Source organism: Lynx rufus, unplaced genomic scaffold (genome assembly GCF_022079265.1).
Source record: "Lynx rufus isolate CCGP_SWC_20201006 ecotype Redwood Valley unplaced genomic scaffold, mLynRuf1.p SCAF_9, whole genome shotgun sequence".
Classification (NCBI taxonomy): Eukaryota; Metazoa; Chordata; class Mammalia; order Carnivora; family Felidae; genus Lynx; species Lynx rufus.
In genome coordinates, this window is record NW_025814897.1 from 101,404,930 (window position 1) to 101,427,809 (window position 22,880).

Consider the following 22,880-nt stretch of genomic DNA (forward strand, 5'->3'; position numbering starts at 1 on the left):
AGAATATCTGTAAAATCCACAGATTTAGCAATGTTTTTCTAATGCCAAAATCATCCAGGAGTGGAGCAAAGTTGATATTAGACACAGTGAAATATATTTCTTTTAATGTGACAGATTTGTGAAGGAACTGCTTCCAAATCATCCAATGTCTGGCATATGATTTAATTGGAAGAGCCATACCTAGACAAATACACACATCTTTTCTTTGAAATCTCAATGGGTCATTCTTAGACTTTTTTTTGCTACTCTCCTATTGATACTTGTCGCATATTAAATTTTTGCCAAGTACTAATAAAATGTGTTTGTATTCCCAACCTTCTATATCTACAGAAGTCTGTACATCACAAGATGTCTTAAATACACGTGAAGAAAAGCATCCTTTAAACACCCAAAGTGTTCAATTTTATCACACTCATTAAAAGTACCAAGAATTTGCATTTCTGAGAAACATTGCCTACCACAAAAAGGACTTCTGCACAAGCCGAGAATAAATGAAAGAGGTACTATTCACCGCCAAACATTGCAAAACATTAATATTGTAGGTGTATTCTCCTTTAGGGTTGTATTTAGGCATATACAATAAAACATATTTATTTTCTTTTACATCAAAATTTCTGGTGAATGGGGGAAATAGTCCAGGGCTTTTAACATGATATCAGAAAGCCCTGTTTCTCTCATCTTCCTGATTTTCCATTCTTAGATATGATGTCTGCAACCTTTCAGGAAGGAAAGAAAATGGAAGCAAAAGATAGAGCCACTAGCTGAGTTCTACATTTATCACCTCAGTCAACATTGAGTCATCCGCTCATACTTAGCTGGAAGGGGGCTGGGAAGTTGAGCGTTTAAAGTCCTCAAACTCTGTAGTTACATTGGTTATAGGATAGAAGATTTACATCAGTATGTTCTGAGGCAGGCTACAACATCTTCCACGTTATATGTGAATCTCCGTATTCGTTTTCTATTGCTATTGTAATAAATTGTCACAAATGGGTTGACTTGTAATAACTCACTTTTATTTTTTTTAATGCTTATTTATTTTTTTTTTTTTTTTTTTTTAAATTTTTTTTTTCAACGTTTTTTATTTATTTTTTTTGGGACAGAGAGAAACAGAGCATGAACGGGGGAGGGGCAGAGAGAGAGGGAGACACAGCATCGGAAACAGGCTCCAGGCTCTGAGCCATAAGCCCAGAGCCCGACGCGGGGCTCGAACTCACAGACCGCGAGATCGTGACCTGGCTGAAGTCGGACGCTTAACCGACTGCGCCACCCAGGCGCCCCATAATGCTTATTTATTTTTGAGAGAAAACACAAGTGGGGGAGGGGCTGAGAGAGATCAAGAAAGAGGATCCCAAGTGGTCTCTGCATGGCCAGCAGAGAGCCTGATGTGGGTCTTGGAGATCATGACCTGAGATGAAGTCAGATGCTTAACTGACTGAACCCCCCGGGTGCCCCTAATAACACACACTTATTATCTTAGAGCTCCGTAGATCGTAGGTGCTACATGGGTCTCAATGAGCAAAAATCAAGGTATGGGCAGGGCTGCACTTCTTTCTGGAGCTCTTGTGAGTACTCCATTTCCTTGCTCTATTAGACTATTAACAGAATTCAGTTCTCTGAGGTTTCAGGACTGAAGAACTTGTTTCCTTTCTGGCCATCGGCCAGCCAAGTAGTATGCTTAGCCTCTAGAAGTCACTAGAGAAAATAGGCCACATGGTACTTTGTGACTGAAAGCAGTATGTTAAAATCTTTTATATATCCTGTAAAGACACATATTTTTCATATGTCATACCATCCTTTGATAAAATAAGCTTTTGTAAAATATAACTACTACATTCCTATAGGTAACTATTCTTATTTTTCAAAGTTCTTTATTTTGAGAGAGAGAGAGAGAGAGAGAGAGAGAACGTGTGTGTGTGTGTGTGTGTGTGTGTGCGTGCACGCACATGAGTGGAGGAGGGGAAGGGGCAGAGAGAGTGGGAGAAAGAATACCAAGCAGGCTTTGCATTGTCAGCGCAGAGCCCAATGTGGGGCTCAATCCCATGAACCATGAGACCATGATCTGAGCCAAAACCAAGAGTCAGTTGCTTAACTGACTGAGCCACCCAGGTGTCTCTCTGCTTACTTTTTAATAGTGTTTTCTTCAGAGGAGCATTATGTCAAAGTTGTCACTTTGTTGAGAAAAACAATGTGTAAATAGCCCTTGGGAAGAGGCAATCTTCTACAAATAGTAACACTCATCCAATACAAGTTTAGACAGGAATGTGCATGTTTCCTTTCTCATTAAATATACATATTCTTGATGATGTATATACTGACACACCTATTTTGACATAACAATGTAAATCTTTAGCAAATGGCACACCAAGTTATATACTGCATTCCCCATATGTTGAGTGGCCAGAAGCCAGAAAATGGCACTATCTAGAAGACTGGTATAATATAAAAATCAGGAAAAAAAGGAAGGTGCATGAGAATAATTTCTTGGTCTTTATATCAAAAAAATGTGTGGAGCCCTCACTAACAATCATGGGTTAGTCAGAGAATTATGTGTAAGGTCAAATTATCAATTTTATAAGCTAAATATAATTTGTGGCTCATAAATTTCAATCAGCCTCAATTATATTAGCCATAAGGGATATCATATACAATTAAATGAATCTACGTAGTAATTTCCAGAGTCTGTCTCATTGTGAATTAACAGATTGGGAAGCCAAGGGATACAAAAAAGAGAAAAAACAAAGGTTTCAAGGAATTTTGTAAAAGTATTAAGGAAGTCATAATCACACAATTCTTAATTGACACTGAGTTCATAATGATGTAAATGTTATATTTCATTTGAGTGTTAATGTATATTTAGCTCTGTTCCATAATCTTTGTTTAGATGAGCAAGGAATTAAGTAACACATTTTTAAAAACTGAGCATAAATAATGTAATAGGAAAATAATTCTAATTTGTACATAAATAGGTTTTTTTCCGTAGGTAATTCATATTGTGGAATATCCCATTCCCTCAAAAATAGCCGTAGATTGATTATTTCTATGTATTTGAATATAAAATACAACACAGCTAGTGATTTCCCTGAGAAAAACAGCCAACACTACCATTTTTGGTGCTTTAAACTCTTCCAAATGCTTCTCCATGCCAGGTATATATTGATCCTGATAATAATCCTGGGAGTTCATAGAAAATAGTGTGTTTTTGCGATTTTATTAATTGTGAATTGTTAAAGACAAGACAACAGGCCCAAAATAGAGTCGCTTACGTTAAGCCCCACATCACCAAACGAAAACTTAGCTCCAGTTTTGGCTTTCCCAAAAATGTAATCTAAAACCACTCAGTCAAGGTAATCAAGCTTGGTAATCCGCCTGATCTATCCCTCCATGCCTTATAAGGAAAGTAATTTTGCCGTAACCAATTCAATTTTTGCCCAGCATAACTTCCTTGTTCCTGCTTCTTCCTGCCTGTAAAGTCCCCTTGCCTTGTATAGCTCTTTGGAGCTCCTTCCTACCTGTTGAATTGGATACTACCCAATTCATGAATTACTGACAAAAGCCAATAATAACTTTAAGATGTACTCAGTTGAATTGCTGTTCTTTAATGTAATGAAAAAGTAGCTAAATGAATTGCTCAAGATATGGGTAAAGCAAAGATTAAAATTTAGTTGTCTGAACTCTTGGGATAACACTATTTCCATCATATTGTGATTCGAGCTTCGCTAAATGTCAGAAACAGAAAACACCACCACTCGTATCTTTATCATCACTATCATCACCATAATTATCACCATCATGGGCTTTATCATAACCATATAAAAATTGGTATATAAAACATTAATGGGAAGGGATATAAACACATATACTTCATGGATAAAATACCTAAATAAATAAAGGTAGTACATTATGTTAGATTGCAGAAGATGTAAAAGGTTAATGACATAAAATATAGCCATCTAAAAAAGAGGCAAGGGGCACCTGGGTGGCTGTGTCGGTTGAGTGTCCTACTTGGCTCAGGTCATGATCTCATGGTTCATAAGTTTGAGCCCTGCATCGGACTCACTGCTATCAGTACAGAGCCTGCTTTGGATCCTCTGCCCCCCCTTTACCCCTCCCCTGCTCATGCTCTCTCTCTCAAAAATAAATAAACACATTAAAAAATAAAGAACGGGAGCTAATATTGTTTTATAAGTATATGTACAATTACAGCTAAAACTATTGAGCATAATAATTGTCAAAGAACTACTAACAGAAGTCTCAGAGACAGATGCACTCAATACTCTCTTCATTCCAGTGACTGGCTTGAGATCTGGGATTGGGAGACAGGCATTCGTGGTTCTATTGACAGGTGATCCCTTTCCTTGATAAAACCAGTTCAAAGGTTTAAAAATTTCCAACATTTTGGGGCGCCTGGGTGGCGCAGTCGGTTAAGCGTCCGACTTCAGCCAGGTCACGATCTCGCGGTCCGTGAGTTCGAGCCCCGCGTCGGGCTCTGGGCTGATGGCTCAGAGCCTGGAGCCTGTTTCCGATTCTGTGTCTCCCTCTCTCTCTGCCCTCCCCCGTTCATGCTCTGTCTCTCTCTGTCCCAAAAATGAATAAACGTTGAAAAAAAAAATTAAAAATTTCCAACATTTTAGAAAGGGTGGAAGGCATAAAAGAATAGGCACACAAGGTAAATGCTACTGTAAGGACTTTGCATAAATCTGAAATAACCTGTAACACATTCCTTCACTTTCAAACTCATGGATGTTTTATTTTCTTTAAAAATTTTTAACGTTTATTTATTTTTGAGAGAGAGAGAGGGAGAGAGAGAGAGAGCAGGGGAGAGGCAGAAAAAGAGGGAGACACAGAATCTGAAGCAGGCTCCAGGCTCTGAGCGGTCCGCACAGAGCCCGACGCGGGGCTCGAACTCACGGACTGCGAGATCATGACCTGAGCTGAAGCTGGTTGCTCAACCGAACTTATGAACTGTGAGCTCACGACCTGAGACGAAGTCGGACTCTTAACTGACTGAACCAACGGACTAAGCCACCCAGGCACCCCACAGATACTTTACTTTTAAAATATGAATTGGCATAGGAGTAGCTGTTCAGATTTCTATTAAAGAATAAATGAAAAAATTAAAAGCAAATTACTTTGAGACCAAAATTATTGAGTCAAACATAGAAATATGTTCAGGGGTGCCTGGGTGGCTCAGTTGGTTAAGCACCTGAATTTGGCTCAGGTCATGATCTCACGGTTCGTGGGTTCAAGCCCCGAGTTGGGCTCTGAGCTGACAGGGTGGGGCCTGGAAGCTGCTTCAGATTCTGTGTCTCCCTTTCTCTCTGCCCCTCCCCCACTTGCACTCTGTCTCTCTTAAAAAGTAAATATACATTAAGAAATATGTGCAATAACTTCTGGCTGGAAGTTACTAGGAAGAAAGTGAACTGAATGTAAGATTTTCTTTTGGTATTATGATCGGAGTGACTCCACGTTGCTGCATAGTAGGTTAAATAAATATGCTTTCAATGTTCGCTGATGCTCTGAAATCTCTTATTTGGCCAAAAATCTGAGGTATATCACAACCATATTAATTTACCTATTCACTTAGTAGATTCACTCATTCAACATTTATTGTTTACGTGCCATTTCCAGTCTCTGAATATAGAATCAAAGAAAGTTTTCCATTATTGTTGTTTAACTTTTATTATTTTTTTTTTGTGAGAGAGAGAGAGAGAGAGAGAGGGTGAGCACACACGTGGAAGAGGGGCAGAGAAAGAGAGAAACTCTTAAGCAGGCTCCATTCTCAGCACGGAGCCAGACTCAGGGCTCGAGCTCATGACCATGAGATTACGACCTGAACCAAAATCAAGAGTTGGGCACTTATAACCAACTAAGCCACCCAGGCACCTCTAGAATCAAAGAATGTTAACAAATACAAGTGTGAAGATTGAAGAAATTATTTAGGTAAATAATCTCATACACTGTTTAGCGTAATCAAGTGAAAAATCTTGAAAGATGGAGCTCTATTTTATACGAATATCATTTATGTTCTAATTTCATATGAAATCTGTGGTGCACATTACTATTTTATTCCTGGGTTGGGATTACTCTTTAGGCTTGGAGCACTGAAGACAGATTAATTTGCCTGGTATGTGTCCAAGCACAATAAATTGTAGGCTGGGTACAACTTATTGCATCTAGAAGTCTATCATAAGCTGGAAGTGGCTAATTCCTTAAAGGGAGTGTAGAGATTTGAAATGTTTCCCTGATACCCGTGTGGCGAGCGGCTAAAACGTGGACAGCTAAACTCATCACGCCATTTTTTTAAGTAATAGTTTTCTCAGGGCTGCAGTCACATCCTTGTTCCTAAGACTGTATATCAGGGGATTAAACATTGGCGTCACTGTGGTATAGAAAAGAGAGAGCAGTCTGTCAGTTGCTGCAGAATGATTGGACTTGGGCCTTAAGTAGGTAATGGTAGCGGATCCAAAGAATAAAAACACGACCAGCAGGTGGGAAGAACAGGTGGAAAAAGCTTTGGCCCGTCCCCTGGTGGTTGGCAACTTGAGAATGGTGGAAATGATTTTGCTGTAAGAGACAAGTATCAACACAAAAGGAAGTGTGACAAACAACATAGCTACTACATAGACCGATATCTCATGTACAAAGAGGTCCCCACAGGCTAGCCGGAGGATGGGGGGTATGTCGCAGAAGAAGTGGTTGATTTGGTTAGAATTACAGAAATGCAGAGAGAAAATCTGACATGTTTGTCCTATCTGGACTGGGACTCCACCGATCCAGGAGCCAACAGCCAGTTGGATACACATCTTCTGGTTCATGACTAGAGAGTAGTGCAGAGGGTTACAAATGGCCACGTAGCGGTCATAGGCCATTACTGTCAGGAGGAAACACTCAGTGGCTCCCAACGCGAGGAAGAAGCACATCTGGGAGGCACAGCCCAGCATAGAAATGCTTCTATCCTGAGTCCAAAGGTTCACCAGAATCCTAGGGAGAGTGACGGACACGTAACAGATTTCCAACGAGGAAAGATGCGCCAGGAAAAAATACATGGGTTTCTGTAGTGCCTTGTCAAGCCTGGTTATTGTTATTACGAGGCTATTTCCAATTAAGATAATAATGTAAATGGTGGAGAACACTCCAAATAGTAACCGTTGGAGGTTTGGAAGGTCAGAAAATCCCAAGAGCACAAATTGCTTTATGGTGGAAGTATTATCATCTGCTTTCACCTCTTCACATTTCATCTGTGGGAATGATTTAATCAGAAGTACAGGTCACTCCGATTCCTTTGGCTTTTGTTTTCTTCTGATACATAAAGAGGATGGCATGCTTCCCAAGTTTCCCAGGTACCTATTAAAACAAATCTATAACTTCCAGCGCTCTAAAAGTGTGGTGAGGTGTATTTTTCATTATTATTAAATGTATTTGTAAGAAGAAAAATGCCCCTAGTCTTTTTTTTCTGCTATGAATTATCATATTTTTTTTGTTTCTGAAGATATGTCATTGTAATTTTGTTCTCCATCTGAACATTCGAAATTGCAAAATCTGAATTTATCTTCAATCCTGACAATGATTTCATGCTTTCACTCTATTGTGTTTTCCTCCCAAATCTGTTTTCTGTGAATATCAATTTCAAAATTAATTTCACTTCACAAGTCAATATCTTGTAAGTCACCTGAATAGGTTTTATGAACGAATGTAGTTCATTTTTCAAAGTAGTGGGTTTTTGTGGGTTTAACTTTGACATTCTGCATATTTCAGCTGTTTTACTATAAGACAAAATTGATGAGCTGACCGCTAAATATTATGGGGTGTTATTTAATCCTTAAAAATGTGTGTTTCAGTTTAAGATCCATGAAATAAGCAGTCATATTTTTTTCATACTTTGCAGTGGAGAGAAAAGGAGGTCTAAAATGGTCTATGTGTTCAGAAATACTCAGAGGCATTTTTGTTCAAAAAAGCAATCCCAATTACAATGTATACCCCTCACACATTTCCCATATAAAAGAAATATTGATCAAACTCATCTCTGAGATCTCTCTAAATTACCCATATCCTCAATAATTGCAATTATTCTGCTGATTCCATTTAACCCATCCTGTCTTTTCCTTGCACACATATGTGTCTGTGTTCATGCACATGAGTGTATTGGGGTGAATTGCTCATCTTTATTATGTAATTTTGTCATTTGTATAACTAGATTATAAGCTTCTTTTGATATTCTATACATTTTTCTATGAAATGCATAGTATATTTTTTCCCAAAAATGTGATTTACTAACTTCTTGAATAAATTACAAAGGAGTCAAATTGGTTGTTTCTTTGGAATAGCCTCTCTGGTGTAAGCATGGGTTCTTACCCAAAATGCAGACTTCCCCTGCCTCTCTCCCTCCTGGTATATATAGATTAAGCATGTTTTCTGTGGTGTGTGTGTGTGTGTGTGTGTGTGTGTGTGTGAATTATACTCTTTTCATTCAGTCTTGTAGAAATAGCAAATTGTTTCATTGTTTTCAATCTGTCCTAGATAACTTCCATATAATGAGTTAACTAATTTGAAAGCCAATAGAGACTAACTCGTTGCAAAGAAAATACACACCTATAACCATACTCTAAGGGTATTGAATATGGACAATAGTCAAAATGTCAGTACAAAAACGTAGGCAGAAATGGGGCAGGAACAATAGTCCATGCAAAACCTGACAATACTGAGGATTTTCTGTGGCTGAGAAAAGGAAAATTAAATGATAATTTCTTTTACAATCTACAATATTCCAAACTACATATTTAAAGTGATAAAGGCGTGTAGACCTTGCCCTGCTATTATACAATTCTCCCAATGTAAATTTGGTTCCAAGGAATGTAAAAACGCTATAGGTGAGTCTGTAAGATGGTCAGAAATTAGTAGCTGTTAGGTGGCATACAAGATGACACAGCCAGGGTTTGTGTGTGTGTGTGTGTGTGTGTGTGTGTGTGTGTTTTCACTATGCCATCCTACACACCTTTAACCACAAATCATATTTTATTCACTTGTTTCAGTCAACATAAAATCCAATCCAGTATTTGAACAGTTATTTAAATTGTTTGTTGAATGAATGAGCAGGGGAGGGGCAGAGAAAGAGAGAGAGGAAGACACAGAATCGGAAGCAGGCTCCAGGCTCTGAGCTGTCAGCACAGAGCCTGACATGGGGCTTGAACCCACGAACCGTGAGATCATGACCTGAGCCAAGGTTGGACACTGAACCAACTGAGCCACCCAGGTGCCCCCTAGCCAACTTTGTTTTTAATTCAGACGTTTTCTGTTTCTTTCTTTGGTCTTCCCACTAAAATAATGACTCTTTTTTTTTTTTTTTAATAGAGAGCTCGTGATATCAATTACAACTATCATTACAATGTATGTAATGCTTATATGCAGAACAAGTTTATAAAATCAAATGGGAGGTAAGAAATAAACAATCAGAATTTGGTGAATGCAGTTCAGAAGGCTTTTTCCTTCAGAAGTCTCTAAAGATAAAAGTGAAAACATGTCGATATCTCTGTAGCATCTTCAGATTCATTTATCATGGAACCTAACTCTTGACAAGCAAAGAATACCATTGGTATTAGTAGGATGCAAACCCATTTCCATAAGGTCCATTCACTATCTCGTTCCTTAGTTATGTATAATTAAATTTTCAGGGGATATGATTTCCAGGTTTAATGCATTCAAACTACTTAAATACATGCTTAACACACAGTAGTTTTACATGTTGGCATCCAAGATGGTAACAGTGATGATTATGTTGATGATAATAGAATGTCAATAATCTCTGGTATATTTGTCCATTATGTTACAAAGCACTTTGCATTTTCTTTTATATTACAATAATGAAAGTCAGAAAAGCAAACAGACTATCTGAATCAATGTTTTGTAATTAAACCACAGTAGCAATAACAAAAAAAGATTCCTTTTTAAATTTTCTTAAATCAGTGTTTGCTGATGCCCCGAGAATACAATTGTTAGTAAAACTGAACTTAGTATCAGACAAAAATTCATGCTTACCTGTTTGGATTGAGGTTAAATACAATGCTTACCTTTATTGACTGAAAAAGAGAGAGAATGAGAATGGTAGTTTTGGCAGGTAATTTACTTTTATTTGAAACCGAAGTCAACCACTTGGTAAAATATGTCTACTGTCACAACACCTTGTGCTCTTTAAGGAGGAATCATTCTTTGCCCTTGGGATCAGTTCCTTTCCCGGGTCACTTTCTAATTGAACTAAACCATTCTGCCTGCCACTCAAGGAATTTGGTACAATAACCAGAGGCATATCTGGCCACATTACTCTTTCTTTAAATTCTCTATGTCTCTTACTTTTTTTGTCATCATTAAGAAATATAAGCATTGTACAATCAAAACTTTACATAAAATTTTAAATTATTAATATTTAATAATTGTATTCAAATATTATTTATATAAATATATAAATATTTATATTTAAATGTTTATTTATATAAATATTTAAATATTTTTATTCATTTAAATATTTATTTATATGAATATAATTTTATTTAAATATATAATATTAAATTATTAAATTATAAATTATACTTATTAAATTACATAAAGTAAATTACATATTGCTTATAAACTAAGATGTTCTAATAAAGATGCAAGCTTAAGGGGCACCTGGGTGGCTCACACAGTTAAGCGTCCAACTTCAGATCAGGTCATGATCTCATGGTTTGTGAGTTCAAGCCCTTAAGGTCTCAGTGTAGAGCCTGCTTGGAATTCTCTGTCTCTCTCTGCCTCTCTCTCTCTCAAAATAAATAATAAACTTAAAAAAAGAAAAATAAAAATTCAGAAGTAAGAAGTCAAGGGCTGTGGGGACCATTAAGTCACCTGCAGCGTGAATCTCCCATCTCCATGTTCAAGTTAGCTAAGTAGGCCGCATCACCTCCTCCCACACTGCAGAAGGTGGGCAGGGGGCTGGAGGTAAGCACTCACTCCTTTTTAGACTTGCAAACTGAAAACTCCATGCAGAATTTCCAGGCATAATCCCTTATGTCAAATTTAGTCATAAGACACCCCTTCTCCAAACTGGAAGAGAAGCTAGAAAATATTTCTCTAGGTACTGCCATGGGACGAGCTAAGACTATCATTAACTCACCTCCGTTGTCAAAACCTAAAATGCTGAGTTGCGGCATCCGGTTCTCAGCCAAGGATATCTTCATTGTGGCTCCTCTCAGTGCAGTAATTATAAAACAAGAGAAAAAGTTTTATAACACCCGCTACAAACAAACACATATAGACACACATTCACAAAATACATTGGAAGGAGTATTAGGTCCACCTAAAGGAAGCAGTAGATTCATATGTTTATGAATATTAATGAATAGAGGGATGGAAAACAGATTTTGGAAACATCAAGTCCTGTGCATTGAAAAGCTCTTATCTGGGGCTCCTGGATGGCTCAGTTTTTTTAAGTGTCTGACTGTGGCTCAGGTCATGATTTCATGGTTTGTGGGTTCGAGCCCTGTGTCAGGCTCTTTGCTAACAGCTCAAAATCTGGAACCTGCTTCAGATTCTGTGCCTCCCTCTCTCTCTCTGTCCCTCTCCCACTCATGTTCTCTCTCTCTCAAAAATAAAGAAACATCAAGAAAATAAAAGCTCGTATCTTCAAGGATTATATATTTATTCACCAATTTTGAGTTATATTTTTATTTCAATTCCAGCCATTAAAATATATGTGTAGCATAATCTTATTGTGGTTTTAGCTTGCATTTTAATTTTAATCTAATTTCATTTTACTTTTGAGAGAGGGAGAGAGAGGGAGAGAGAGCAGGCACCCCTAGGATGCATTTTAATAGTGGCTAAGGATGGTGAGCACCTTTTGCATGATTATTTGAGTTCTGTATATCCCTTTTAGCAAAATATATATTCAAATTTTTGCACATTTGCTAATTAGGCTGTTTCTTGTCTTACTATTGAGTTTTGGGAGGTCTTTGTATATTCTCAATCCTTTTGTTTTTCTTTTTGGAAGTGTAATGTGCAAGTCTTTCCATCTTTGGCTTGTGTTTTAGTTCTCTGGACATGTCAATCTCAGAGAAGTCTGATTTACAAACTTTTTATTTATTTATTTATTTATTTATTTATTTATTTATTTATTTATTTATTTTTTTGAGGGGACAGAGAGAGACAGAGCATGAACGGGGGAGGGGCAGAGAGAGAGGGAGACACAGAATCCGAAACAGGCTCCAGGCTCTGAGCCATCAGCCCAGAGCCTGACGCGGGGCTCGAACTCACGGACCGCGAGATCGTGACCTGGCTGAAGTCGGACGCTCAACCGACTGCGCCACCCAGGCGCCCCACAAACTTTTTTTTTAATGGGTTCTGGTTTTTTTTTATGACATATTTAAGATCTCTTGCTTAACCCCAGATCACAAAGATTTTCTCTTATATTTTATTATAATAATTACATAGTTTAGCATTCTACATTTAAGTCTATGGTCCATTTTGAATAAATGATTGTAGAAGGTATGAACTTGAGGTGCGAGTACTTTAGATGTTTGTTCAACTGTTCCAGTGTTGTTAAAACAAACATTTTTTTTCCGCTGAAAATCATTTGCATTTTTGTCAAAAATCAATGGCACAGATTTCCATAGAGTGACACAAATTCGCAAAAATCTAACAGATGCCCTCGTAGAGTGATTGCATAGATAACTGTATAACATAGTACAAATTTATATATTTTTTTCTATCTTCCTTTTCAAATATTTTAGGGACAAATATTTAAGACAACAGGTTAAAAACAATAATTAGGGGTGCCTGAGTGGCTCAGTGGGTTAAGTAATCAACTCTTGGTTTCTGCTCAGGTTTTGTAAGATCGAGGCCCGCATTGGGCTCTGTGCGGACAGCGTGGAGTCTGCTTGGGATTCTCCCTCTCTCTTTCTCTCTCTGTACCCCTCTCCCGCTCGCACTGCTCTGTCTCTCTCCAAATAAATAAATAAACTAAAAAAAAGTTAAAGACAGTAATTAAAAACTGTATTTTTGTGCTCATATGACGAATCCTAAAGAAAGGAAAATAATTACAACAGACGGTACGAACTACTTATAGCAACCAATTACACGCAGACGGGACAGAGGGAAGCCTTTCTAGAAAGAGTTAACACCCCAGGTGACACCCAAAATAAAATGTAACATTTAAACAGACCTATAATGATTAAAGTAACTGGATTAGCAGTTTGAATACCACTACACGCACAAAAAGCTAGAGACCAGATGGCTTCACTGGTGAACTCTACCAAATTAAAAAAATAAAAAAAAAAATAATAGTAGTAGTAGTAATGATAATAATAATACCAATCCCTCACAAATTCTTCTTTAAAAAAATTTTTTTAATGTTTATTTTTGAGAGTTCAAGCAGGGGAGGGGTAGAGAGAGAGTGGGAGACACAAAATCCGAAGCAGGCTCGAGGCTCTGAGCTGTCAGCACAGAGCCCGACGCAGGGCTTGAACCCATGAACTGTGAGATCATGACCTGAGCCGAAGTTGGATGCCCAACCAACGGAGCCACCCAGGCATCCCCCCTCACAAAGTCATCTTAAAATGATTTCCTCATACCATTTTATGAGGAAAGTCGTATCTACTACAAAAAAAACGACAAAAGCTAAACAAGACCTTATTTTCACAGGTGTTACCTGGAGACCAAACAGGAGAAGGCAATTAATTTATCTTCCGTCTCGGCATTTGTTCTCCTGGGCTTTTCTGACCTTCCAAACTTCCAGGGACTTCCGTTTGGAATTTTCTTTCTCATCTACCTATTCATCTTAACAGGAAATGGTCTTATCATAATGATTGTGAGGGTAGACTGTGTTCTTCAGACACTCATGTATTTTTTCTTGCAAGTTTTTCCTCTCTGGGAATCTGTTATGTGTCTGCCACTCTCCCCAGGATCCTGGTTAATCATTGTACTCAAGATAGAAACATCTCTTTGTCGGGTTGTGCCGCTCAAATGTGCTTCTTCCTTGTTCTGGGAGGCACAGAGGCATTTCTTCTGGCAGTGATGGCTTATGACCGCTCTGTGTCCCTTTGTAACCTCTGCATTACCCTCTAGCCGTGTGCCATGTGCTTCCAGCTGGCTGTTGGTGCCTGGCTCGGTGGGATTCCAGTCGAGATAGGGCAGACATGCCAGGTGTTCTCGCTGCTCCTCTTGGGCTCTAATCAAATCAACCGCTTCTTCGGTGACATCCCCACATTGAGCAAGCTGGCCTGTGGGAATACATCACGGAATGAAATGTGTGTCTGTTTGGTGGCTCTATTATTTGCCATGATTCCTTTTCTACTGATTCTTGACTCATATGTGAAAATATGATTGTTAATACTTTTCACAGATTTTGGGGGTGGAGTGTAGAACATCATTTTCTTTTTTTTTTTGTTTCTTTCTTTTTTTAATGTTTACTTATTTTTGAGACAGAGACAGACAAAGCATGAATGGGGGAGGGGCAGGGAGAGAGAGGGAGACAACAGAATCTGAAGCAGGCTCCAGGCTCTGAGCTGTCAGCACAGAGCCCGACGCGGGGCTTGAACTCATGAACCGTGAGATCATGACCTGAGTCGAAGTCAGAGGCTCAACCGATTGAGCCACCCAGGTGCCCCTAGAACATCATTTTCTAGCTAAAAATAATCACGGTGCTCCAAAAACATATCTCTTATTTCCCATTATATAAAAGTTAGATGAGTTGACATCTATTAGGCATGTTAACAGGTTTACGTGTTTTTCCTCTTGTTAGTTATCTCTTCTATCTCAACTTTTTTTTTCTCTATTAGGCAGGAGGGACAATGAAAATGAAGGGAATTTTTTATAGCTGTCTCATTCCATTCTGTGTATAATAGCTTCAGGAATTATCTGATTTCTGCTTGGAAATTTTCCTGGGATTATTTTTTTTATTGTTGATACTGTGTTTCTATTTTTTTAAATTTCCATTTCATTTCTATTATATTTTTATAGTTTTGATATGTTCATATGCAAGTGAGTAGAACAGACTTTTTGACTTATGGGCTAAGAAGGTGCAAGTTTCATCACATATTTTTTAATCAGAAGGAAACATTTCTGACAGGTAATGGTTCCTTAGAGATCCATTGCCTACATTTACAAAGGATTTATTAGATAGGCATAAATATTGAAAATCATAAAGTTATTTGTATAAGTACAAACAGAGAAACAACAGAAGCAACTGATCATAATGATTATCTTGATACACAATAAATACATATTTATGAATACATATGCAATTTTCATGATTACACAAACAACACAAACTTATTGCAATAAACTGTAACTGTCAGTAATACGAAGGAGAAAATGATAGAATATTTTTCTCTGAGATATCCACAGTTGACACTGGTTATCATATTTTTATTGATCATTTGCAGGGTCTGTGTGTATGTGGCATACTAGTTATATGTGCAATGTCTGTGTTTTTATAGTACATATATTTTGTGAAACTTTATTTCCATTTCCCTAATTTTCCCATCACACTATCATCTCTAGAAAAGTATATTAAAAATACATTCTTATGAGTTTCTCCCCTCTTTTAATTAGAAGCAAACATTTTAATAATAATATTCACTTTTGTCAAATCATAGGACTATACTATATACACATATTTAATCTGATATTAGTGTATATCATGCTTTCTATTGACTGGTATTAGTGTACCAAAATCATTTATAAAACTATGTTTTCAGTGAAAGATGCTCTTTTTCCTTAAGAAATTATTTCTTGTAGAGTCGTTGCTATATATATATATATATATATATATATATATATATTAATATTAATTGTCAACCTGGTTCTTAAAATGACTGTTACAATTCTATATAAATGAATGACATGGGTTCCAATAAGTGATATAACTGTGTCTATATTACAGTTAAGTCTATGATATCAATCTTTGTCAAGAGTTCTTACTGAGAGAGGAAAATAAAACACAATAAAACTATAAAATTACCAATAGAATGATTTTTTATTTGATAACACATACATATATTATGACCTGATGCATTACACATTACAAGTAATTTTTAATTTGGAAAAAAGCTACCACCGTATAGACAAATATTACAGTTTGATATAAATATCTGTTGAAATTGCAGTACCAATATATAAGAAATGAATTCCTATAAGTATAACATTTTTAATGAAGTGAATTACTTATATAGCAATCTTCTCAATGCCATGATGACATCCTTGTTCCTTAGACTGTATATCATGGGATTAAACATGGGAGTCACAATTGTGTAGAAAAGAGAAAGTACTTTGTCAATTCCTGCTGAGTGACTGTGTTTGGGTCTTAAGTAAGTGATAACGGCTGATCCAAAGAACAACGCCACGACAATAAGATGAGAAGAACAGGTGGAGAAGGCTTTGGCCCGACTTGTGGCTGATGGCAATTGAAGGACTGTGGAGATGATTTTGCTATAGGAGATAAGTATCAACAGAAAGGGAATGGTGACAATCAACACAGCAGCTATGTAGATCAACATTTCACTCACAAATGTGTCCCCACAAGCAAGCTTGAGGATTGGGGGGATGTCACAGAAGAAGTGGTCAATTAAATTGGAGCCACAAAAGGACAGAGAGAAAATCTGGAACGTTTGCCCTATCTGGACTGGAATTCCACTGATCCAGGAGCCAGCCACCAGCTGGATACAGATCTTCTGGTTCATGACTAGAGGGTAGTGCAGAGGGTTACAGATGGCCACGTAGCGGTCATAGGCCATCACTGTCAGCAGGAAACACTCCGTGGCTCCCAACACAAGAATACAGCACATCTGTGTGGCACAGGCAACTAATGAAATTGTTCTTCTCTGGGTCCAAAGGTTCATAAGCATTCTGGGGAGAGTAACTGACACATAGCAGATTTCTAAAAAGGAAAAATTGCCAAGGAAATAGTACATAGGAGTCTGAAGTGCAGGATCCAATTTTGTTATTAGAAATATGATGCCATTACTCATCACAATAGCGATATAGATGACCGAGAACAATCCAAATAGAAGCCACCGGAGATGGGGAACATCAGCAAAGTCCAAGAGAACAAATTCTGTCAGTTCAGTTAGGTTTGCTTCTGGTGGTTTTTCTTTGTGTTGCATCTGCGAAAGGGGCAAATTTAGCTTCTACTTTTAGTTTACCTTAAGAGATCAATACCTGTTTTCTAAATTGCATTAGGATATCTATATTGATTTTCTTAACCATTGTAATTGTTTCTAATTTAAAAATGTTACTATTTGTGTATTTCTCACTTTCTCAGTTTAGATCCTATGGATTATCACTGTATACACTCCCTTCAAATGTCCTTGAAGATTCTTCCATACACTTTCTGAATACAGCCCAGGATAAACCAAACTATGCCCTACTCAGCACAGACAGTGGAAAAATTGGCAATCACTGAAGACAGATCTCCAGCTTTGCCATTTGGTCCCACTTTTCATTTCATTCCTTGACAGTCCTATTGTTCTCCATGATTATTCTCCACCACCATTCAATAGTACTCTATCAGACTTTGTCTTCCTCGTACATTTTCAACTGCCTGCTTGAACACTGTCGTTACCCTACAATACTTGTTGATCCTGATCATACATTTTCTTATTATACAGTTCACATTATTAGGCAAATTACCCCCAAAAAGGAATATTTTATCACACGTAGGGGAATGCAACAAATACCTTTTGGTAAGATAGTAAGTGGGGAACATTAAGAGTGGAACAAGGTGGAGAGAGCGGGGCGGGGGGGGGCGGTTATTTGGGAAAAGTTGCCTGTGAGTGTAGAGATTGAGAAACAGCCAAGTGGTGAACCCCGGGAAAGTAGGGATGGCGTGAAGTGTGTTCATTACCTGTGCGTATGTGAGTGGGCAGGGGGAGAAACGATTCTGTGTGCTACTTGTATTTCCACTGTCTCTATTGTTCCTCACAAAATGCTTCAAGCAACAGTTTCTAAACTCACTTCTCTTGAAGGCAAGAACATCGCGACTTACCACTGATTGATAATTTGATCATGTGCACATAGGTTTTGTGATTACAAGTTATTGCCTATTTTTTTTTTACTGGGCTTACGTTTGAATCCTGACTGCATGATTTATTATCTGTGTGACATTAAGCAACTGTTCAAAATTTTTAGGGTTTGCTTCCTTATTTGTCATAATTAAATGAGATAATATTGGTAAAATTACCTAACAATTTTATTCGGTTTATTTATTAGTTACGGTTTTATAACTGTAATCATGAAAATGCTATGGATATGATATTATGTTCTTAAGTCTTTAGTCCCCAGGACTGTACCACGTTGTTTAGAGAAATGGTATTCATTAGAATTATTGAGTTACTTGTGGGTGATCGCTGCTATGTTTTCATTCTTTCCTTTCATCAGGGTCAGGACTACTAAGGTAAGGTGAGTGAGACTCCTCAGGTACAAAATTTAAGAGGCATTCACTCACTCTCAGGGGTGATTCTGTGTTGCATAATCCAGAAAGTAAATGCCTCCTTCGATATTGCACCCTTGGAACTTGGCTCAAGATGGGTCCGAGCCATGCCTTTCGCCTCTCCATTCCGGTGGGTCTAGACTTTGTCCACCAAACACAGCATAATATAGTGTCATGGATAAAAAATACAGTCCTGCCAAGATGGGCCAGATTTAAATTATGGCTCTACCACCTGCGAGCCATGTGACCTCATGAGAGATGCTTAATCTCCTTGCGCTGTGGTTCAGTCAACTCCGTGATTGGCTAAATACCGCACCAACACTTAGGATTTTTATATTAATTAATTGATCTCATATCTGTCAAACAACTTGAAGTTCTGGAGCTCATAAAAGTGTCTTTAAAGGCTGCAGTTATTACTGTTACTAAACACTGAAATTATTTCTTCTATGGGATGCCTGGGTGGCTCAGTCAACTGACTCCGTCTTCGACTCAGGTCGCGATCTCACAGTTTGTGGGTTTGAGCCCCACCATAGGGCTGACAGCTCAGGGCCGGGAGCTTGCTTCAGATTCTGTGTCTCCCTCTCTCTCCGCCCCTCTCCGACTCATGCTCTGTCTCTGTCTCTCAAATATGAATAAACGTTAAAAAAAGTTAAAAAAAAAAAGGAAATTAAAATTTATTCTTCTAAATTGTACTGTCTGTTTTATGTGGCATGTAAAAAATTCTCTAATTTACTTTCTCTATGTATCACATGACTAATGGGGAAATGGAATGAGATCTTAAAGCAATCAACAGAATTTAATAAAAATGTCATGCACTTAAGGTGTGAATTCTCCATGAATTCTCTGCCAATATTTATGTTTACATTATTATCTCTGCTCTGTGAACCTAATGCCGAGAGTGCATATCAGCATTCAACCAAAAGCATCACAATTTGGCTAAATATCTTTCATATGCATTTTCTTTCATTAATACTCTTGACTTGAGAAATAAGGACTGTGACTATTTTCCCAGTTAGGATCAATATAAATCTTACAAAATGCTTGTATACCTATGGTGGTGCTTAGTATTTGATTCTGAAATTAAGTAAGGCAGCAAACAGGTTTCAAATAAAGTTATTACTCTTAAAGGGGAGAAACAGATTAATATACAAAAGTCCAATCTTCATGTGTCACTTTTTACAAATGGCACATATTTACTATAAATTATTTCATGATTATTTTTTCCCATGATTCTTATTAGAATAAAATTACTTTCCGTGCTAAGTAAAATATACTTTCTAATTGTTCAAACCCAACATTTTGGTGATGATATCATCTATGCATAACATGAAATAGTAAGATTTGTGTATGTATTTCTCAAGAGTGGAACAAGGTAGAAAGAGCAGAGATTTTCTCTGCTGGGTGTTCTCATAAAATTATATACTTCCTTTCTTGTAAACGTTTACATTATTATTGATAAAGGGAAAATACAACTTAATGTAGTTATATGGTTTTATTTAAATCCAAGCCTCTACTCTCTGAAAAACTCCAAATGATTAAGGAAATGTATAACAATATTCTAGGTCATTTAAATATTGGGAGCCAACCAAGTCTCAGCTATATTTGTGTATTTGATATAAATTAGCTACTTAAACCTTAAATTAATTTAAAAACATATTGAATTTAAAACTCTTTTTCATTATTTTACTAATTCTTAATTTTATCATTTTTCCTTAAAATAAATGTTCTTTGGATTTCCCAGTGGTTATAACATTGTTTCATAGTTTGTTTTGCTTCACATTTCTGATTACAATATCAGGTTGAATATGTAAATGTGACAATTATTTGTTCAATGTGTTTGCTCAAAATGAATTTTCCTATAATATTATCTATACCTAGAAAAATACTTCAATTATTACAGTTTTCAGTATGTCAAAGTGACTGAATACCATTATTTATTATCATCATTTCATTGTAAATTTTATTTAATAGAATCAGAAATATAAAATAATCACTCTAATAAAATGACATATTTGCTACTTTAATACTAATTTTATGTTTAAAAGTAGGTTCTAAAGCCTAATATCAGTATAAATTAGTTTACATTTACCTTTCTTATTTGGGATGTTGACTTTTCTCACTGTAGAGGGTTTAATGATTCAACTCGATTGCTGTGGTTGAAAATCACCTGTTTCATCAAAGAGACTCAAGCCACCTTTATAATATTCTGTGCTTTCTAAATACAAACTCTCTTTAAATAAAAGTAGTTATCTCTACCCCAGGGATCTCTTCCACCTGGAAAACTTACATTTCTAATTAGAAGCATCACTTTGGTACTCTCTGATTTGTTATATTTATTTTTTTCCACAAATGAAGTGCTCTTGTTTTGTTCTTAAATATCAATAAAAAAGTCCAAAATACAATTAGAAAACTATACTAAACAGATGAAGTAATAAAGAAAGGGAAAAAAACATGCCTTAAGCAAGGATATATTCATTTATGAAAAAAATTAATTTAAATAATGATTTAGTTTAAAAAATTAGAGACATCTCCCTATGCATTGATCTATGGAGAGGAAATGGGCACCATGGACCCACAACATGACTGTGTTTCTTTTTTGTATCAATCAACAATATATGTACATACATGGAGTTACACAATAGCATGATATTGCAACAATTGTGTACTTGCAAAAGACTGTAAGCCACCTAAGTGTGAATAATTCTCTGAGTTATTATCCTCTGTTTAAGGAGACTTAATTTTGATATTTTCCTCTAGTTTTTTCTCTCACAACTCTATGATGCATCTAAAATACGAATTTTGTAATGTATCCATTTTTTTCCAGGGCTTGCAATAAGACTGGCCTGCCATGACCCATCACATCTTAAACAGGAATGGAAATTATTTATTTGATTTCAGCGTTTGAAATTATAAGTGGCTTGGTTTTCTATTTATAGAAGTGTTGACTGAGGAATGAATCCCACTCAATCATGGTGAATAATTATTTTAATATACTGTTGAATTCAATTTGATATTATGTAGTTGAAAAGTTTTGCATTCCTATTAATTGGGGGTATTTGCCTATAGTTCTCCTTTTTAGTGGGGTCTCTAGCTGGTTTGGGAATCAAGGTAATGCTGGCTTTATAGAATGAGTCCAGAAGCTTTCCTCCCATTTCTATTTTTTGGAACAGCTCAAGAAGAATAGATATTAACTCTGCTTTAAATGTCTGGTAGAATTCCCCTGGGAAGCCATCTGGCCCAGACTCTTATTTTTGGGGGGATTTTTGATAACTGATTCGATGTACTCACTGGTATGGCTCTCTACAAATTTTCTATTTCTACCCATTTGAGTTTTGGTAGTGTGTGGGTGTCTAGGAATTTGTCCACATTTTCCAGGTTGTCCAGTTTGTTGGCATATAATTTCTCATAGTATTCTCTGATAATTGTTTGTATTTCTGTGGTGTTGGTTGTGATCTCCCCTCTTTCATTCGTGATTTTATCTATTTGGGTCTCTCTTTTCTCTTTTTGAGAAGTCTGGCTAGGGGCTTATCAATTTTGTTATTCTTTTAAAAAATAAGCTCTTTGATTCATTGACCTGTTCTACTGTTCTTTTGGATTCTATATTATTTACTTCTGCTCTAATGTTCACAATTTTTCTCCTGCTGTTTTTGCAGTTTCTTTGCTGGTGTGCTTCTAGTTCCTTTAGGTGTGAGGTTAGGTTTTGTATTTGGGATTTTTCTTGTTTCTTTAGATAGTCCTGGATTGCAACGTATTTTCCTCTTAGGACTGCCTTTTCTGCATCCCAAAGGCTTTGGACTGTTGTAATTTCATTTTCATTTGCTTCTGTATATTTTAAAATTTCTTCATTAATTTCCTGGGTGACCCAATCATTCTTTAGTAGGATGCTCTTTAACCTCCATGCATTTGGAGACTTTCCAAACTTTTTTCCTTGTGGTTGTTTTCAAGGTTCATAGCATTGGGATCTGAAAATATGCACGGTATGATCTCAATTCTTTTATATTTATTGACGACTTTTTTTGTGACCTGGTATGTGACCTATCTTGGAGAATGTTCCATATGCACTAGAGAGGAATGTGTATTCTGCTGCTTTTGGATGAAAAATTGTGAATATATCTGTCAAGTCCATCTGGTCCAGTGTATCATTCAAGGCCACTGTTCCTTTATGATTTTCTGCACAGATGATCTGTTCATTGTTGTAAGTGGAGTAAGTCACTCCACTGTAAGTGGAGTAATTGTAAGTCACCTACAATTACCATGGGCATTGTATGTGTATGATATGATTACTCGATTTATATATTTGGGTGCTCCCTAAATATATAACATTTACAGTTGTTAGCTCTACTTGATGGATATATGCCTTAATTATGATATAATGTTCTTCATCTCTTGTTACAATCTTCAGTTTAAAATCTCATTTGTCTGATATAAGTAT

The 22,880-nt window shown here is 36.8% G+C and overlaps 2 protein-coding genes and 1 pseudogene across 3 annotated transcripts; 1 reads left to right on the forward strand and 2 right to left on the reverse strand.

Annotated features, from left to right (window-relative positions):
• Positions 1 to 6,287: 6,287 nt before the first annotated feature.
• LOC124506045 (olfactory receptor 10AG1-like) lies at positions 6,288 to 7,256 on the reverse strand. The gene has a single exon (XM_047072053.1). It carries the CDS (start codon positions 7,236 to 7,238, stop codon positions 6,288 to 6,290), a length of 951 nt encoding a protein of 316 aa, XP_046928009.1. The 5' UTR covers positions 7,239 to 7,256.
• A 3,853-nt stretch (positions 7,257 to 11,109) lies between these two features.
• On the forward strand, positions 11,110 to 14,343 carry LOC124506046 (olfactory receptor 10AG1-like; annotated as a pseudogene).
• Positions 14,344 to 16,181: 1,838 nt separating this feature from the next.
• LOC124506234 (olfactory receptor 10AG1-like) lies at positions 16,182 to 22,399 on the reverse strand. 2 transcript variants are annotated; one of them, XM_047072256.1, is made up of 2 exons: positions 22,360 to 22,399; positions 16,182 to 17,095 (listed from the first exon to the last, which is right to left on the reverse strand). In XM_047072256.1, the coding sequence occupies exons 1-2, from the start codon at positions 22,397 to 22,399 to the stop codon at positions 16,182 to 16,184; spliced, it is 954 nt and encodes a 317-aa protein (XP_046928212.1). The 2 variants fall into 2 exon arrangements, with proteins under 2 accessions (XP_046928212.1, XP_046928213.1); XM_047072257.1 differs by lacking the exon at positions 22,360 to 22,399 and having other exon boundaries at positions 16,182 to 17,138.
• Between the last annotated feature and the right edge of the window lie 481 nt (positions 22,400 to 22,880).